Source organism: Motacilla alba, chromosome 2 (genome assembly GCF_015832195.1).
Source record: "Motacilla alba alba isolate MOTALB_02 chromosome 2, Motacilla_alba_V1.0_pri, whole genome shotgun sequence".
NCBI lineage: Eukaryota > Metazoa > Chordata > Aves > Passeriformes > Motacillidae > Motacilla > Motacilla alba.
In genome coordinates this window covers 101,683,521-101,704,337 of record NC_052017.1, presented here as the reverse complement: position 1 = coordinate 101,704,337, position 20,817 = coordinate 101,683,521, and the positions used below count along the sequence as shown (strand labels likewise).

Sequence of the window (20,817 nt, the reverse complement as noted above, 5' to 3'; positions counted from 1 at the left end):
TAAACACAACATTTGTTTACAAGCGATCAGTAACTTTGAAGAGAAATATCAGCTCATTCCTAAAACCAAACCCAGCTAGGCATTCTCACTCTCTATGACTGCCTCAGACACACACAGGTTTTATTTCATTTTAATGTCAGTCTGGCCCATTATTATAGAAAACGTATCAGTAACATATAGAACTACGCAACATAAATTACCATACTTTTCAGTACAGAGAATAATTTGTATTTTAGAGTTCGAGGCTGTCAGGTGTACACCAGGTTACATCTTAAAAAGGAAGTGATGTCCCCAGTAAATGAAGTAATTTCACTATTAAAAAGGAGTTAATAAACCACAGACTCCATGTTGAACAAAAGCGGAAGTTTAGTACTCACTTTGCAAAGACAAGGCTCTGTGCATGGATCTTCATTGATGCTACCAAGCAGGCTGCAGTTACAACGCAGGCAGTTTGGGTAGCCCCGATAGCCAAATGCACAACGATCACATTTTTCTCCTGCATAACCTTCCCTGCACTGACACTGGCCTGGCCAAGTGCCTTGAATAGCAAAGGTAGAGGAAAGAAAAAAAAAAAATCAGAGCAGGCAATAGGTTGGATTCAAGATGTCTCAGAGGGTACAAATAATTTAGCATTTCTTTTTTATTACACTCCATGTCATATTCTGCAGATACTTGGCACAAGGTCAGTCTCACCATCTATTTTTCACATTTAAAGAATCAAATGCACAGATATTGCAGCAAAATGAATTTTGTTATAGCTGTAACAGCATTCACATTCAACAGTGTTAGATGTGAACACCTCACATTGTTTTACACAGTAGGAACCCACAATCCCCACAGGAGAACACGTTCAGTGACCTGACATACCTTAAAATCATAAAATTAGGTTATGCCTTAGCCTCACCTTCCCAAAGATTTACCAGTGTTTTGAAGTGGTATCTAAAAGGCAGCCATTCAAAGGTAGACAGTGTTCCCTCAACTTCAATGACCTCCAGCCAGACTAGAAGTTCAAGGAAAAGGCACTTGACTGTTTCCTTACCACGCTGAGAGTCAGAATGGTGCTCATCTTTAACACAGACAGAACTCAGAGAGCCAAACGGGTCACAGTCACAGGGATAGCAGGGGTGATCCTCATAGGGAGAAACCTGCAAAATAAAAGTTCACTGACAAATTCTCAAATTATTGACTGGGAACAGCAAAATTACATCTGTTTCCTGTCTTCAATCACCAAAGCTAAAACGAATAAAGACTGGAAAAAGACAATATGGGGCAATAGATAAAGGGACTAGTCTAACCTTAGCAAGCAGAAGGATCAGGGAATTGCAGTCTACAAAAAGCTTAAATGTGGGAACAAAAGCTGATCTTCAACAGCACAAAGATATAGTAACTGCTAATGGCTGGAAGCTGAAGTCTGACACATTCAGCATAAACAGACTTTTTTTTTTTTTTAAGTAACAGCAATTAACCACTGTGAAGGTTTGCCAAAAGATATGGAAATGTTTAAGACAAGAGTGGATGCTTTTTGCAAAGACACTCTGGTTCAAAGAGGAGGAAATTAAAGAAATCCTTGGCTCTGTGTTCAATGGAAGGACAGCTTATCATTAATAAAGGAATCATTCTGACTTCATGATCTATAAATCTTTTAAATGTAAGGCAGTGAAAATCATACAGCAAGATTTTTTTTTTTGCAGGGAAAACTGTCCTTTGAGGTGCTTCAGCTCTAAAGCAAATCAGTAATGACCTCACATTTAATGGCTATGAGTTGATCAAAGACCTTTCTTCAATGCTTCTTACAGCAACTCTGAGACAGGATGAGCTGTACCTGCTATCTTCCCATACTCATATGGACTCACCCTTACCCTCTGCACCAATTTATGCCAGATTTTTAAAGCATGGGTTTTTCAAAACGTGCATGAACCTACCAAAGTAAGACCATGTGAAGTAGAAATTTAGTTCAGAATGTCTCATTATACAGAGACCTCTAATACTACAGTTATATGCAAGGCTAAGTTACATAAGTTCATATGTTTAACTCTGTCAGCCACATCTTAACAAATGTCATGTAGAGTTTACGCCTTTTTTCTAAAGAGAGACACTGGGAAATACACTCAGAGCACAAGTTCTGCAACAACCATATCAAGAAGAGCATTTGTTGCAACCTCTTATGAGCCAAAGATTCTGATCTTCGAGCCAGGTCCTTTTTAATGCTAGTCGAAATGGGCTGATACAGGATGGTACACAATTTTGGCACTTTCGAAGACAGTGAAACCAGTAATTTGGACCTTTTTAGAGCTTTACCCACAGAAGAAACTGATTTCCTATCAGAACATGTACATGTACATTTCCACACCAGGATATCAAGTGTCATTTTCACTTTTAATTTCCTTCTCCAACATCTTGACTTGCCCTCCTACACAACTGGACAAGCATTTTGGTTTTTTTCTGAAAGTTTTGGCGTTCAGTCATTTACAAAAAAAACCCTCTATAGTTTTTAGCTATTCTGCAACTAAAAAGAAACCAATATATTAATCACAATCAGCTGAAATAGGCATGAGACCATGTTATAATTCACCAAAATATTAGAATGGTATTTTCTAAATCTTACTTTGTGTGGTCTAAAATATCCATCAGCACACATTTCACAGTTGATCCCAGTAGTATGTTGAGTACAGTTTAAACACACACCACCTCCTATAAACTGGCCATGAATATCCATGCTCCTTTTCTGATCTGCAATACTCTGGTTGTAATAACAATCTTCTGCTTTGTTATGACAGTTGCATTCTGAGAAGGAACGGAAAAGAAATCAATTTTTTTTTCTTATTCACACTGTGTAACATTTCCTAGAATACTGACATTTTTCAAAGTTTAAAATGTAAGTAGAAGAGCCTATGAATTCACCTCAACATTGTGTTTTTCCCCTTTAACATGCCATGTGCTTCATCAGATATAATACACTATATTTCTTAGCAAGTAAGCAAATTTCAAAACCACTATTATCATTTTAACAGCCCTGTTTTAGCAGTATTCTGTATATCCTACTAAGACAATCTTGTCAGGACTGTTGTCAACGGTGATGTGGGCAAATAGCAGTAACTGTTCCTTCTTCAGTTCTCTGCATTTCAGATGAAAACCTGCCTAATTCTTCTCTTATTTGTATTATAGACAAAAATCTGAGAAGTCAACAAAGTACTTAAGTAGAAATTTTATTTAGTTTAAAGAGTGGTATTATGACTTGTGCAAAGATTTCAACTAAAACCACTTCTTTTCCCTCTGGAACTTTAAATTTTATCCAATAGGTTCTTAATTGTCTGCACTTTGTGCTATGCATTAGTAATGTGGAGTGAGAAAAATGCACCTACTAGCTCCAGGAACATATTCAGCCATACTGGCACAGCCTAAGTCAATCTATCAGACAATCTGAAGTGTAATTGGCCAATAAGGAGTTTCTTTCAAAACACCTGCGATCAGAGCAAACTTCTTCATCTGACAAAATTTATGATCATTTGATGAAATTTGCACTTCAAGTAGCTAACAAAATGATTGATGCAAATCTGCTAGTTTCTACAGGAGTACAATAAATCCCCAAGTCCCTTTGAAAAAGAGACTCTGGAAGCTATACTACATGACAACTTCACTAGCCAAGGAGTCACACTGAACAGATTATTGAAAACCATCTGAACATTTATGATTAAAAGTAGGTTCTCTACTTCTGAACAATCCCATGAAGACAGTTTGTGGCTTTTTCTGGGGAATTAGTACAGATCTGTACAAAAGCAATCTCAAACAATAGAACAGTAAGACTTCATGAAACTACCTAAATGCCTGTGCCTACTTACTCTCACATTTGTTCCCAGCAGAAAGAGTTCCTGGTCTCCATGGTTTCTGGTGGTAGCCTGGACAGCACTTGTTACAGCTCTCTCCACATGTGTTGTGTTCACACTGGCACTGCAATTTCTAAGAATAAAAAAATCCACTTTCTTGAAATATTTTTAATGGACAATTTAATCAATTTTGCCAAAAGTCTGCTCAGTATCAATCTTACTCCAAAAAATGGCATGACCCACAAATACACCACAAGTGGCTCTACCATGGTACATCAACTACTAGGAAATAGCCTTTCCAGAACAGGAGGGGCAAAGCTCCTTGTGCCTCTTAATTTGTTTAAATTCAATGCCAAAGAATAGTTAACTTCAAGAAAGTTACGCTACAAAACCCAGATACGCTTGCTCTGAAAAAAAAAAAGAAAAATATAGCAAATAATTTGTATGCATCATAGGACCTATTTTAGCTTTCACTTTCTCATTCTCCTTAGGATTTTTTTTTTCTTATTTTATTTGGAAAAGTTGTCTTGCAAAAATAATGAGATTAAAGTATACCTTTGTGATTTCATCCAAAGGGCAGCTTTGAGCATGGCCATAACAAATACACATGCCACCAACAGAAATGTCCTTTATTGAATAGTAGTACTACAAAAAAACAAAGGTGAGAAAGGTATGAATAAAAGACATTTACATTTCTCTGCCCTACTCTGCAAAATAAAATGCCAGCATTCAACTATTCTGTGTAATTAAAAGAAATACTTGAGAATATTTGCCATTTGGGGAAACCTTCCATTTTTTGCAGTTTTTATTTTTCCCATGTTTTTCCCTGTTTGTATGAAACACTAACTGACTTTTAACTTTTAAGTATGCATGTAAAATTCCTCAGCTTTGAGAAAGACCACCAAATGCGACCTCAACTGAAATGTACTTGCAAAAAAAAAAACCACAAACTTTTTTTTCACTTTACAAGAAACCATAAAGCATTAAAAATTGCCGTATTTTAGAGTCAGTCTGGGGACTAACATGGGGACTTCCTTAAAATGGGAACTATCGCTCCCTTAAAACCACTTCACACACTCATTTCCAGACCAACTCTTTGGTACTACTGTGTAGCCAGTGAAATATTCTATCCAAACTCTTAGCTTAAAAACTGTGGATACAGCAGAATACTATCCATTAATATTGCCAGGTGGTGAGCAGAAACAACATACATAAGGAAAGGATTTAATTTTCAAGGCAAAGAGGAGGCAGGAAATGACCATCTGGGCTCAGTTACAGCTGCAGTATCAACATGGTTGGCCTGTTTGTATCCTGGGAAGTTTGTACTACAGGGGAATGAAAAAGAAACTCTGTTTGAGGATACTTCTAAGGGAAGAGTTCAATGCTCTCAGACCTAGCAACCCTAATGTCAGCTGGTTCAGGAAGAGAGGTAGCCCTGGGTGGTCAGACATGCTGACTCCTGGACTGTTATTTCTTTGAAGACTCTTGGAGTTGGAGCAAACTATCTTCTTTGATTTCATACTTATTTTTTTATGGTCTTAAATTTCTTATGTTCACTATTTTGGGAGGATTTTTAATGTTATCGGCTTGAACTACAAAAACCATTCAGAGACTTACCATGAACAGTAAGTCCTAAACTACAAAGAAGGAGGTTCAGGCTGAGAAAGGAAGAGAACAAAGTAGAATTTAATTTCTCACAGCACTCCTTACTACATCTCCTTTGCCTTATTTTCTGCCAGTGTACAGCTCACAGCAGCTGTGTGCAGCTTGGAGTTGAATCAGCAACCAGTGATAATCAAATGCTACAGACAGAAATAAATAAAAAGAACACAGAAATAAAGGTGTTGTTGAACACTCCGAATCTGAATTGGCCATTTTTCAAGATTACGTACAGGAAACTAAACATAATTGGTACCAACAACCATAGCAAAGTCTTCAAAGCCAATAAAAACAGCATCCAAAAAGCTGGAAGTGGTTATCTTTGTTGCAGCTGATTGCACAACAAAGTGAGACTCAAGGTGAGACATCAGGATTTGGGAAACCTGACCAACATGTGTAGATCTTCATGCAAAACTGCAGTAAGCAGTGCTAGGTGGAGAAGTAGTGAGCCCTGGATTGCATAACTGTGTATGTTACAAAACCAGTGGCAATGCTTGGCCTCCAAATTCTTGTTTCCCAGCTGTATGTTTGTGTGCTTCCATGTCAAACTTTTCTTTTTGGGGTGTATATCTTGATATGCCAATACTATCAATAGATCTAAATATCAACCAGCCTGCTCTGTGGGAACATCTCACCCCTCCGGCTGTGCTTTTCTCTATCGCCAGTAAGGCACAGCTGGGGCAGCTGTCCAATACTCTGTTCTTGCAGTCTCCATGCTAACAATTCCCACTAACAGAAAATGCAAGCCATCCAGATTTTACATTTTTAAATGCTGCAGTTGAATGGACACCTTGAAAGCACCCACCAATCCCTGACCAAATCCAAGTTCCTTCCTCCCTTCTGTACTCAGCTATCCAGACAGCACAAGGATTGCCTGTATAAGAGAAGTCACAGACTCCAAAAATCCTGCTGCTGCACAAGGAAGAGATGCCTGCAGACATTTTTCAGGAAACGGAACTACAAAGGAAGGGAAGGAGGAAACACTTCTCATGTTTTCCTGTCCTCATCAGAAAGCCTGCTTTCACAGACAAACTTGAAGCCTCTGAAGCATTAACCTATGAGATGTGGGCAAATTAAAATGGTTATAATGGCAAGATACAAAACAGAAATCCTTTTCCAGCAGAAAAACTGTTGAGACTTCCAATGTTAAATTTATGTGAGAACCTGAAGAAGTCAGCCCAAGTGCTTGAGGCTCAGTTTCCACAGTTTCAGTATCAAATCAGTACCAACTGGAAATCAGTTAATGGTCTTGGAATTCTATACAAACATTTTGCATTAATTTATGAGCTCTAAAACAATTGATTATAACAGCTTTTTAAAAATGAAGAAAACACTCATAAGACATGCAAATTCACAATAGCAATGTTTTCAAATAATTATGTTTATGAACCACAGCACTGGGTCCTGAAATCCATGATACATCCCAAGAAGTACTGCATTGGTTTCAAGAGCAACCTCAAGGGACATCTCCATCAGTCAAACCATATTTTGTATTTTGATGATAAAACATTATAAACACTGCTCCTAGCACAAATCATTCACACAAAGAAATAAATTAAAACAAAAACTCTCTTGAAAAGCTTTTTCTACAAGGTGTTTATGGCAAGATATTGTTGTTAATGGTGTCAAAGGCAAGGCAAGAATTATTTAAAACCTATCAAAGCCACTCTGAATGACAAGGATTAAGTACTTCTCATTCTCAAATAGGTCAGTATAGACTCTCCCATCAAGTATACTGAATACCATTTATGAATAATCAGCTTACCCTTCTGGTAACAATGGGGTCTAGTTCCTTAGGATCATTATGGCTGAGAGTCATGAGGTCAGCATTCAGAGTTCTAATACGCTGCAGTCGAAGGCGAATGTATCTTGCAGAAGTAAATTCCAACAGCTTCTGTGAAGGATCATCAGCACTAGGCCTACCATTGATCAGTGACGTGTGAATCTGGAAAGAGAGGCTGACTTAGTCACAAACATTGTGATTCACTTACCACAACAAACATTAGTCAGAGAATCAAAACCACAGAACTTATCTTGTTTCCCAACAACTCCGGATGGTGACATGTTAAACTACCTGGAGTTCTTTTTATTTCCCCATTGTCTATCTGCAGCTAAAATTCCTGCTGCCTGAGTCACACTGTTCTGAAACCACCATTATCAGCTCATCATAGTCCCAAATCTCCGGGGCTTTTGTGAAGATAAGTAGAAAAAACAAGGTGCAGTATCAAGGTGAGTCCCTAGGACCTGCAGCCTTCCTTCCTTTTCCTTGCTGAGATAGAATATGTAACTCTGGCCATAAGCTCAATTTTGTCCTTACAGATTTCTTCTCTGAAAATAGAAAGATCTTACTACAAAGCATAATCTGGTCCACATTCTCAATCTGGGGTCATTAATCCTACACCTGGCAGTGACAGGGCTGCACAATCAGCAAGAAGTACTCAGTGATAAGACAATGCAGTGGGAAGCCCAATACAAATGACAATGGAACAAGGGGCTGCCGACACAAACCCACTCATTTGACCTGCATCTTTCTTGCACAATTCTAGTTTTCCCCACTAAGATGACTTTTGGTATCAAACTGCACAACTTTTTCTGGCAACAGCCCCTTTCTTCTTTCCAAAGCTACATAGGAATACACAAGGATATAGTCCCCTATGACCACACAGTCCCTGCTCCATTTTATGTAAAAAATAGAAAAACAAGACCCTACCCAACAGACAATGAACAAGTGTTCAACAGTTCACCTGGTGCCCATAACAAACAAAGGGTCAAGTTCTGGGCTTGTCAGCTGCATTTCAGAGTGCATGACATATTCTCATTTACAAGGAGTAATTTTGTTTCACAAAGTACTCTTGAATTTATAGTTTCAACTTTGTCCAGTACTGTCAAACTGTTCCCCTGAAAATATTGCTACATGTTACCGATTATTATTACTATTATTTTTTTAAAAATCTTAATTCTCTAATGGAGCTAGGGGCTCCCTAGGGAGTAACTGGGTTATTTAAAAGACATACAAACAGACTTGTAATGGAAGTCACATTCCCAAAATTATAAATTTGACATTTATTGATTAGCACCATTCCTTCTTAATATTCCAGCATAGTGCGTTCAAAAATTTCAACTTTTTTGATAGCCCATCTAATTTTCAACCTCAGAATAACAGTTATGAAAACCAAAATGTTTCCCAGGTCTCATCCTGCAAATTAGCACCACCTGATATAATATTCAGCTCTCATAGAAATACAGAGAATTCTTCTAGCCCATTTACTTTGCTAAAGCAGGATTTATTAGAGTTTTTTTAGATGTTTGACCAACCCATTTTCAAAGACCAGTGCTGGTGCTGACTTTACAACCTTCCAAGGCAATGTATTTCAGGCCTTTCCAGCTTTATTGTTAGAAATGGTCCTAATCCCTAAACCATGTTTTTCCTTATTGCAGTTTCAGAACTCTTCTTGGATCCTGTCACAGACATGCAGAAAAGGTTTTTTTGTCTTTGTACCCACACATTATTTATGCAACTGAAGACTGAACATGTCAACCACATCTCAGTCTATTTTCTTCAGGCAAATTGTTGTGACATATTCATTCAGAAGTTATATTTTCTGCTGGGAATTACAAGACAGAAATTGTTGGTCAAATATTCAATATCACTGTTCTCCTTTTATTGAAAAAATTTACACATACATACTCAACTACAGACGAGCACAACTTCAGCATGGGGCACCACATCCTACTCTCATCTACTTTTCAGCACAGACAGAATTTGCTGGGCTTGCTGCAATCCTTTGATTTCCTCAGCAAAGAGAGCAGGACCCAACCATGGCACTGGAATTTATAGCACACTGTGTTCGCTTTTTATCACTTAGACACCAGACATTTAAAGATCCAGAAATGCCTGTCCCAACCAATTGGCCATGTGTCACATGCCACTTCATTCTACATCATCTTTCCCGCCTAATATATACTCTCACTACTCAAAAGCAGAGATGAAATGTAAATTATGACTCGCTTTTTTACTCTGAAGTAAAAGCTTGAAAAGTAGAAATTCTACTGTCTAGAAATTCTATGAGTAGAAATTCTGTAACAATACACAAATCTTTATATAGAGACTATAGAGGAATCTTAACAAGCAGAAAAAGGGAGAAACAGAAAGGACACTGACTAAGATACTAAATGAGAAATACCATGACTCTCCTTGCACACTGCTACATTTGTCTAATATATTGCTTATATAAGCTTATACACACTGATATTTCTATATTATGTATTATTGGCTTACCTGTCTTTCATAATTCAAGACCATTTTCAAACAACTGCAGCTTAAGCCTTGCAATTCATCATGAGTCATAAACTGATTGTGTAAATTGCCAGAAGCAGACTTTCATGCAGTATAAATCAGGCAAACAACAGAACTTACAGTCAAGCAGCTATATCTCTTCAAACCTGAGAAAAATCTAGCAGCCAAACCGTCAAAATGTCAGATTTGGCAAAAAAAAATGTTATTGACATCCATATTTAGATATGTGGTCTATTTACCCTAACAGTTATTTCACATCAAGACACTCCAAGATGACAGCAGAAAACTGGGATGCTAGCAAATGCTGAATACAAAGCAAGCATTTACAGAGATCAGCTGGTTTGCAGGGCCATTTTTAAGTGCAACAGATAGGCCAGAACAAACTACAAACCCCTAAACACATATATTTTCCATAGAGTTCCAAGATTCACTAATGCAGGTTGTGAGATATTCCGTGCAGGCAATATTCCTGCCTGACAGACAACCCAGTTACAAAGGAGCAAGCCTGTCCTTTGTGAATGACAGCTTTTATGCATGTGTCTTTATCTGCTGGAGGGCAGGAAGGCTCCCCAGAGGGAGCTGGACTAGCTGGATTGCTGGGCTGAGGCCAGTTGGATGAAGTTCAACAAGGTCAAGTGCTGAGTCCTGCCCTTGGGTCACAACAACCCCAGGCAGTGCTACAGGCTAGGGCAGAGCGACTGGAAAGCCGCCCAGCACAAAAGATTCTGGAGGTGCTGGCTGACAGCAGCTGAACCTGAGCCAGCTGTGCCCAGGCGGCCAAGAAGGCCAATGACATCCTGGCCTGTGTCGGCAGCAATGTGGCCAGCAGGACCAGAGCAGTGATTGTCCCCCTGCACTCAGCACTGGTGAGGCTGCACCTCAAATCCTGTGTTCACTTCTGGGTCCCTCAATCCAGGAAGGACACTGAGGGGCTGGAGCATGTCCAGAGAAGAGCAGCAGAGCTGGTGAAGGGTCTGGAGCACAAGTTTCTGTGGGGAGCAGCTGAGGGAGCTGGGGGTGTTCAGCCTGGAGAAAAGGCTCAGGGGTGACCTTATAATCCCTAACATGACAAGCAGCTGTAGCCATATGGGGGTCAGCCTCTTCTCTCAGGCATCAAGCAATAGAACAAGAGGAAATAGCCTCAAATTGTGCAAGGGAGTTATAGATGGGAAACCAGGAAAGTTTTTTGCATGGAAAGGATTGTCAAGCATTGGAGAAGGCTGCCCAGAGAAGTGATGAAGTCACCATCCCTGGAGGGACATGAAGATGTGTCACTTCAAGAACATGGTTTAGGGGTGAAGTTGGAAGTGCTGAACTCATATAGTAGGACTCAATGGACTCAATGACCTTGGTCCTTATTAGTAGGACTAATAGCTAGACTCAATGGCCTTGAAAGTCTTTTCCAACCTAAAAGATTCTGAGATTCTCCATGGAAGACAGAAATTTAATTCTGTGAATTTTTTGTTATGTTTTTCCACCATCAGAAAAAAAAAAGTGTTTTGATAGTGTAGCCCAATTACTTATGTGTACAATCAGGAGAAAAAAAAGGTCACTAAATTGAATTTCTGGCATCACTGGAGCTGGAGTTGTACGGCCTACTAAATGTACATTACAAGCAGCACTGTTCCTATACAGTCAACCTCCTGTAGTGTCAGTAAGAGTTTTCTGGTTCATTGTGTGGAGAGACAGGTTTAGGTTTCTTTGTTCCATTTGATCTGTCAGTTTTATGTTGATTTTATACTGATCACATGCTCACAACATTGCAATAAAAATTTAAAAGTAAGTGTGACTTTACTGAATTTCACTGTTTTTTTCCTTGCTGTTAGTTTTAATTTTATGTGAATGTCTACATACAGTCCAATCTTTTTTTTAACCAAGAAATAAAAACCTATTGATTTCTATGAAGTTAGGAGTTACTAGCACTCTCCATGGGATAACGCCACACTTATTATCATGGTCATACATTACAGCCTTCACTATGGAATAACCACTGGTTTTAATGTAACATTTCATTGTGTGGCAGGGTCTCCATAATAAATTACACAAGTACCATGAATAGAGTTTGTTAAAAGAAAGAACAATCAACAGCAAGACTGCACAACTCGCAGCCCTTTTAATTATGCTGCATCCTTGAAACAATGCCAAGGCTTGTTTAGGAGTTCCAGCTGTGCCGAGCACTTCAACAGTGTTAGCTGCTGTATCTCAGACAACCAGGTGTTCCTAACACAGGAGTTTTCTCTACTAAACGAAAAAACTGGCAGAACACAGAGCCTCTGTTATAGTTTTTTGGGATAAAGGAACTAATAATTCACAGCTAATTGCTACCATCAAATTATATGGAAAGAGAGAACAAAGAGTTTAGTAATGCAAACAAATAGAACCAAAGACACATTTCATCCCAAGATTTTTAAGTTTGTTGTACTACATGATGTACAGATAATGTTATTAAAAAAGAGTAACAGCTGATCTGATAGTGCTGAGGGTTATAAACTATAGTACAAATGTTTTCAAATTGCTATCATTCCAGGTCCTTAAACTACAACTACAAAAACAAAGATACCTCTCCATGTTCCAGAGGAACTAGTCTGGAATAATAGGAGGTGCAGATCACTTCATCATCCCTCTTGTAAGTTGGCGGCCCAATTCTTGGTGTAATATTGTAACGAGTTAAACATTCAGTATCACTAATTGCATAGTACTGCCATGGTCTGAATTCCGTGCCATCTATGGAGCGTTCCAAAATCCAGTTTCCAGGTCGTGGAGCATTAGCGGCTTTGATGATGACATATGCAACTTGAAAGACCTGAAAAAAAAAAATGCAAGAAGAAAATTTTAACACTTCATTGTACTGTAAAACACCACCAGAACTCAACTGGGTTATAAACTTAAATTTTCAAAGCAGTATACAGTTTGCCTGGGCAGAAGGTAAAATTTGGTAAAGTAACTCTGGAAAATTTTTTTGCACAAATTTTTAACTAGAGGTCTATCTAATTGTGTCCAGGGCATCAGGTTGTGCTGATGTAATAGCTGAAATCTATATCTATACTGTACATTTCAGGATTAGATGGGTATAACAATCTGTGGGAAATGTTTAGCTTTTCTGAACCACTGAGGGCTTCAAAAAAACTGGGGTTTGGTTGGGTTTTCTTGTTTGGTTTTTTTTTGTGCTTGGTTGTTTGTTTTTGTGGAGTTTTTTATGGATGTAGCCCAAAAAGGTCTTTGGTTTACAATTTATCAGGGAATGTAATCTTCTCTGTAAGAACATTTCTGATAAACTTTTTACACCCTATGCTAAAACTTCTTTGCATTACAATTTCATCCTTTGTTGAAATTATTTCAGCAGAAGACTACTTACAGGCACTGCTAAAAATACACAAGACAAGCTGAATGTGACAAAAATAAGCATGATAAAATAGCTAATATGTTTAAGTAACATTGAGATGTATGTGAACCCTGCAGCTATCTTGACTATTTTTCTAACAACCCAAAGTGAAATCCCCATGCACACAACAGGACTGTTCAGCACTTCTGTGAGTAGGCAGGGCAGTAATTAAGTTCATATCACCTTTTAAATTTCCTTGTCATGCAGCCAGATAACCTGCACTGGCCCCCAACCTAATACAGCATCAGACATGGACACTGAAGAGCACTTACTGCAGAGCCACCATGTTCTCCCTTATCCAGAACCTGCTACATCACCTCACTCAAAAAGGCTGCACTTGCAAACTCATACGACTTCTATACAGGAGCTAAATGTTTCATATACACTGCAGTAACAAGCCAGGTTTAGGTGAAAGAAAAACTCTGCATTATTCAGCCATTTCAGAGAAATGTATTTCCATTTGAGCAGACTGCCGGGTCGGCTGCTATTATCATCATAATTCCTGCCTGCATGTGCAGTATTAATACTGTGTTGAGCTCCAATCTGGCTGCAATCAGTTCTTTCATACATTACAAATTTAAATTTTTAGGACTTTTTTTTTTTGCAGTACAGATTAAAGCCAGAGCAAGAACAATACTTGCCACATGAAAGAAGGTTTTGATTTTGCCAAATGGGGAAGTAAACTCACAAAAAAAAATTAGTAACTGTGTTGTGTATGCAATTCAGGAAACAACTTTTGAAACAAAACATTTAAGTGAACAAAGCTTTGATTAGGAGATCTTGCACACATGAGAAGGAAAAATATTTGGTGACATTTATCTTCCATTGATTTACTACATATAATATCTTTTAAAAAGTAAAACAACCTTACTTTTTTTTTTTTTTTTAATCAGGCAATTTAAATTGCAATGTTCATTTGGTCTAACTTTCTTTACAGACACTCCAGTTTTATCCTGTTAAAATCAGTCAGATACAAACAGAACATTTCTAGTTGTTGCAGTAAATATGAAAATTTACAGAAAATGAAGATTTTAATGTGACCTTTCAGCAATGCAAGCAGATGCAGGCAAAAGCAGAAGCCAGCTCACTCTTTAGTCAGTCTTAGAAATAAAATTTCTCTGGGGTCTGTGAATCCTTCATTGTTTCACATAACCTTAAAATTGGATCAAAGTTAAATGAATATCAAGAATTATAATCCAGCTTCCATGAAGAGAGGAATGCCTTTTATTTAAAGCCTACATCATGCCAACAATCTCCAGCTGAAAAATAAAAGCCAAAATATATGGTTTTAAAGGAACAAAGCACACCATTTGGGCAGACTTCCAACCAAACTATATTCCCTACACAGAACCTGGATTTCATTGATTCAGTTTGTGGTATTGAGTTTTGCACTCAGTTATGACCAAGCAGAATCTGGTGTATCATCATTTCAGTATCCAAAAGCTGAAGATACTTGTATGTGACAGGAGTTGCTTGTATGGGTATTTTCTCCATCACAGATGAGAACATCACAAAACTATTAAAACTAGAGAAGTTTTATTGACTGGGCTTAGAAGCAGCTATGCATTTCCAAGTTCTTTTGAAGTCAGTAATCTTTCTCAAATGCATAAAAGATGCAAGACTGGAACCCAAACCTTTTCCAAATACCCTGGTAAAAATCCCTCAAAAACTCTCATATGTCCTTTTATTTATTTTTTTTCCCACTCTGCTTGCTGCCATCAACTAAACCGCTTCCCTACTTATTACACAGTTGGCTGAACAACAAATGATCTACTTTTGATTACTTTGAGATTTTTCAAGACCCATTATAGTCTGCAGCTGATGTGGCTAGTTTTAAATCCAGTTCCAACTAGTAACAATAAGCTATCCTTCATCACAAACTAACTGCTGCAGTAAAAGGTATTCACAAGATCATGCAAGTTAAACTTATTTTAAATATCAAGTTCCTTGGTGAGGGGGAAGTGGAGGGAAAAGACAGTTAAATATTAACATTTTCACAGCAATTGTGCACAAATTCAATGCACAATTCAACAAATTAAATCTCCTCTTAACTCTTCCATTTACACATGGCTCACAGGTATCCCATTTTACTTCACAGGCAAATTCACAGGATAATGAATAACAACAATTTCAGGAAAATTTGTCAGCCCCTGAAAATAATATCGCTTAAATAAATAAATAAAGGATTCTGCATAAATGTTCTCAGACTTGAAAAGTCACAAGACCACCTACCAGAACAACCTGTATTCCCAGGGATTATGCTTCCCAGCAAGGGAATGAAGCTGGAGAAAGGCACCAAGGTGTCCACAGCGTTCACAGATGAAGATGTTCTAAGGAATATCTGTAGGTAGGGGTTTTGCAGACCTCCTATCCCACAGACTCTGCAACCCATAATAGGTCAAGAAGACCATGTCATGAAAACTCATTTTCCTTTGAGCCCTTTTTTAAAGAATTTGACTTTTATAAGTTCTTCAAGTTTGAATGTCAGTGGCAGTTTCTTATCACTTTCCACATTCATTCAGTGCCCACCAACCAGCCACGTGATAAACCTGAGCAAGAGCTAATGACTTGTATACTTTAATATGACTGTATAACTTTCTCAGAACTAATTGCCTTATTGAACTACAAGGGTAAAAAGGGCAAGTCAAAGCAAATTAGCAATTCCCAAGCCATATATTAAAAGTGCCATTTTACAGGCATTTCAATCCTGATTTTTAAGATCGGCCAAATAAATTTCAACTAAAAAACCTTTTTCGTAGCTGCAATGCCAACAAAACAAGAAATTTGTGCTTTAATTAGACTTTCCAAAAACCTTGTTTCCCTGAATGTTGATCCAGCAACACCAAGTGCATCATTCTTGAATACTCTCAGAGTAGGAGACTAGATGAAGGGATGTTTATCAGCTTATATTGTTTACAGAAATATATTTTTAAGAGCTAATGACAGCTTCATCCTCTTAGACACTGTGAAGCCTAGTAATTGTTTGCAACATTTTTCTCTGACGATTCTGTGACATTAAAAGTGCAAAATACACTAAATCCAGAAGAACTTCTGGTCTCATTAATTATCTTTTCTTCAAGATTTTGATACATTATGTACAAACTTTCATTTGGAATTTAAGGCAAATTCATTTTACTCAAGAATATATAGATGAACACCCTGAATCTTACATCATCAGTTTTACAAGGCCACAAAAGGCTTTTAAGAAAGCTTGCCACATACAACAAATCAGAATTAGTCCTGTAAAATCAACAGAATACCATTTTTTGACATCAACAAACCATGTATCTTTAAAGAAACCTGTTCTTGACAGTTAATTTCAAGATGAAAGCTCTGGAAAAATCATATTATAATATTTACATTCTTTTTTACCTTTTAATAGCAGAAGCTACAAATTACTCCTACATCAGCCTCCAAGGGGTAATCCAGTACTCACAGAATATTCATAAGCTATGACTTAATCAGAAATGGAGCTGTTTTCGCAACTCAGCTTAATACTATGGGTCTTCCAAGAAGAACTAGTCTTGTTTTGCAATTCAAGAACTTTTTGATGTAGAAACATCTGTCTTTCTGCTACAGAGAGTACATTTAAATACCTTTGAAAGTCCAAAGCATAGTAATAAAACTGAGGTAAGTAGTCTTTGTTTAATGGTGTTACAGAGTAATATTTCACAGCTGGTTCAATCACACCAGTAAAATGTATCATAGCCAGGATTTATCAGAACTGTGATTTCACAGTGCAACTGCCCAGAGGAGTCAAACTCAGACAAAAAAAATGCTGTTTTTATAGAAAATCGCTGCTGTGTATTTTGTTTCTGTAGAACTACCAGTGTAGGAAGCACAAGCTCATAAATCAAATCTTAGTGTCTTGTACATCAATCCTACACCTCATTGCTACACTGCTCTTTCCCCAGTTCTGGATCATTGCCATACATTTAATGGAAAGGAGGAGGAGGAGGCAGTGGTGTAGGGCGTGGGAAGGAAAGGCAATCATACATGTGGGTCCTGAAAAGACTGAAAGGCACACTAGAATAAATGTACCTAGTTGTCATGATGTATATGAGCTAGAAAATCATAACATAAGCACTCACTATCCTTATAAAATGCTATATTAACTACCAATAGCACAGATTCAGCAAAGGAGAAAGATAAAACCAGCAATTTCGATGCTGCTTTTGTTAGCTAGCCTTCTTTTTTACTGAGATCCCATCAAACTACTCTGTAGTACAGCTGGTTTTAGACTAAATAGACTAAGAACAAGGTAGAATATTAGCTGAAAGAACATTCTCCAACTTGAAGCCAAGAGATGAATAGTCATAGAGGTTCACCTAGGAAAACTGGAGTGGAGTCAGTGCTCACCAGCTACAGGTATCTTCCTCATATTTGCCAGCCAAGGGTTTCAGCACTTACCAACCCAACTGCTTGGATTATATCTCTAAACTGTACCTTGGTAATAATCCCAAGAAACAATCAATTCCTTTTAGTCCTAGAACTTCTGATAATTGCACAAAAAAAACAGTCATAAATAATGACCAGATTTTTAACATCACAAAAAGGTACAAAGATATTCTATACTCTGGTAAGGAAATTTGAAGGACTTGTTTACTTTAATAGAGTACTTGACAGATTTAAAGCAAAATGCTTGACATATTAAAAAAAAGTACTAATGATGAAATTATACTGAACACTGGTATTAACTTTCAGGAATATTTTTACAGGTCCTATTTAAAGTAATTCTGAAACAAATGCATGAAGTAAACAATTACTAAAATCACTAAGGTCCTTCATATGCTTTTCTTTTGTGTTTTCTTTACTTGTGCTGACTTGTTTCAAGTAAGCACACCAAGTCAGCTCTAATAACTCACTGACTTCAAGCAATCTCTATTAACCAAATCCTTTCTCACAGAGCAGTAATTTACATTCAGTCTGCATAGCCCTAGATGCCTTCTCTCTCTCAAGCTCTCTAGGGAAAACAGAAGAAAGACCCCTTAGGGGAAACTTTTCAAATCAAATTAGTGAAACTGAGCATGGGTCAGGAGAAGAAAGATTTGTATTTGCTGAAACATCAACAGCACTAAGACTGAAGAACAAATGATTCAGAGGGCAGCTCAGCTGGTCTGTTTCCAAAGTGAAATTGCTCTAGGAGGATAAAAACGAAGGCATTCCCTCCTCCTTCATTTTTCCTTCCTGATTGTCCATTTACAAACCAAACACAAAGTTAACTCTTCAAACAACACAAACATCCTACCCAAACCTTTTGCCACTGACAAAAGACACCCTGTGATCATTATCCTAATAGTTCTGCTTTCTAATTAAAGAGCAAACTAGGCACCTGCTTAATCTATGCTTTATTGGAAAACATCAAAGTTAAACCCTCTGTTTTAATCTTTAAAATAACTTTTAAGCAGGGTCTGGAGATCCTGCAAAAGCTTCTTACCAATTCTACACCTCAAGTATGCATTTCTTAGTAAGTAATAAAGCTGCTTCTTCCAGAGTTTGGAGGCATCCCCATATTAATAAGGAATTGTTGAGCTATGATTTTTAAACAACTTAGGTAGGCCAGCACACAGATCTGTTCAAAGCAAAACAACAAGAAAAAGCCAAGAAAAATTAATTTCTTCACCAATTACTTTGTCTATTCTTCGAGCAAGGTAGGAGACTTCCGATTCTCGTGTCTAGCAGAAAAAATTATAAATTAGCAAATGCCCTACACAGTTTAGCATGCTCCTGTCTAAAAATGATAAATCCCTCCAAGTTTGTCCATACAGAGCAGCCAAAACAGAGGAAACAACTTTTGCCCAGACAGTTTCAGACTCCCCAGGGTCACAAATCACTGTTTCAGAAATTCAAACCCCAGCTCTGCAGAACAGCAGACAGCAAAAGTTCCTAGAAGATATAGTTTAGAATATGTTTTTCCAGTGCTCCTTCCAACAAGATGATGATCAGAATCAGTCAGAGGCATCCTCACATATAAAACACGTGCTTTGACCAATACCCTGAAAATACTCCTGTTTAAAAATAAGTCCTTGAAAACACAGACTTTAAGTAACTTTTAAGAAATAAAAGGTGGAGGAAAACAGTATCATAGGACTGCTGGGGAAAAGATAGAAGCATGAGGAAAAGACAGAAGGTTAGACAGAGGAAAGTACCAAAACAAAGGAATTGGTACAGATGGAATTGGTTACCAAGACAGAAAGACCATGGATGATAGTTTTTCGTAAAAACTGGTTTTGTTTTATCTAAACAAAGAGCTGCAATCAATTTGTATTGTCTTGTATCCTACATCCATTTAATGATACCCACATAAATGTTACTCACCTGCCTTAAATCCAAGGTGATGGTGACCCAGTGGTATTGCCTTCCATTCTGAATGCTGGGACTCTGCCACCAGTTATTGGTGCCATCGATTGCACTGGAAATTGGGTGCTGCTCTGTTTCAAAGCAAAAAAATTAAACATCTCTTGAAAATAAATCTCACTGAACTTTTCTGACCCAGCACATTTGTTTCACACAAAGAACAATCTTCTCCTGCCATAAAGAAATAAATACTGAAATCTGCCCTCAGACAAAAAGGTTGTCACTGGATCTTGCAGTGCTCAGTGGTGATACATGGTGCTCACACTTTTGTCAGCCTTTTGCTCCAAGGTAATTGCACTCACATAGTAGACAGACTAAAACCAAAACATATTTGACTCCAATACACTCTGTATTCAAGGAGAAGGGTTAAAAAAAAAAAGACACAAACTCATGAAACAAACAAAATCCAAAACACGTGAAGCTTGCCTTTGGGATTGGCACTGTGACTGTCACAGACGCGGCACTGAGCGTTGCGCAGGGGCCGTCCGGGAACATGCTCTACCAGCTTGCAGAACATCTCTGGTCCCTTCTCTCCACAGGTGGCATTGGTGGAGATGTGAGCATTGCTGGCCAGGTTCAAAATGGCAGGGAACAGACCTTGAAAGAAATAATGTTTATCAGCCATATGATAAGGCATGAAAAGTTGGCACCCTGAAAGCAGTATCCATCATATTTCACTCTTATTTCATTTGGATCCTTTATGCTGAGGAACACAAGAGTTTGCAAACCAACTCTCCAGTTACTAAACCTTCCTTGCATTGTGAATTGATCAAACCCTGGGGGACAACTGGCCCACTGCCAGAATCAAAGAGGGATTATAGAGCACACACTCAGATGATGTGGAAATCAGCATTTTACACAAGCTCTTTGCAGCAGCAGCACCACTGGCCTGAACAGGACACTCCAGACTTGAAAGATTTAAGGACTGAACTTTAGACCTTTGCTACAGGCCTCTTCTCCAGTCTCTGTAAAGTCCAAGGGATATTTTGCTTGCCACTTATTTATCTTTATACAAACACTTCAGTTTACTTTCAAAGAGTTTTGCTCTTGTGCACTGGAAAAATGTAACAACAGACTAAGTTTCAAGATTACAGCTACCAGACCAGGAATCCTTCATTTTTTCTAAAAGGAGTAAAGTTTTACTTTAATTTGAAGGCTGCTGATAAAATTTCTAGAATACTGCATGGGACAGAAGTTCAGCACAGTTTCTCAATCAGCTTCCAGCTGTCCCTCATGAGCTAAAAAGCTTTTATTTTTTGCATGGTTATGGTGTAACAAAGATACTCCATTTCCACTCA

At 37.9% G+C, this 20,817-nt stretch overlaps 1 protein-coding gene across 3 annotated transcripts in view; it reads right to left on the bottom strand.

Moving 5' to 3' along the window:
- Positions 1-20,817, bottom strand: part of LAMA1 (laminin subunit alpha 1) — a 99,917-nt gene that overhangs the window by 60,774 nt on the left and 18,326 nt on the right. For all 3 annotated transcript variants that reach the window (XR_005259820.1, XM_038163629.1, XM_038163621.1), the window contains exons 2-10: positions 19,946-20,116; positions 19,481-19,593; positions 12,341-12,583; positions 7,249-7,428; positions 4,380-4,469; positions 3,840-3,957; positions 2,606-2,784; positions 1,040-1,145; positions 378-538 (exon numbers count right to left, since the gene is read on the bottom strand). Coding sequence is in view for 2 of the 3 variants with exons in the window: in XM_038163629.1 (XP_038019557.1) it covers positions 378-538; positions 1,040-1,145; positions 2,606-2,784; positions 3,840-3,957; positions 4,380-4,469; positions 7,249-7,428; positions 12,341-12,583; positions 19,481-19,593; positions 19,946-20,116 (1,361 nt within the window). In the remaining variant the exon portion in view is untranslated. The remainder of the gene's footprint in view (positions 1-377; positions 539-1,039; positions 1,146-2,605; positions 2,785-3,839; positions 3,958-4,379; positions 4,470-7,248; positions 7,429-12,340; positions 12,584-19,480; positions 19,594-19,945; positions 20,117-20,817) is intronic.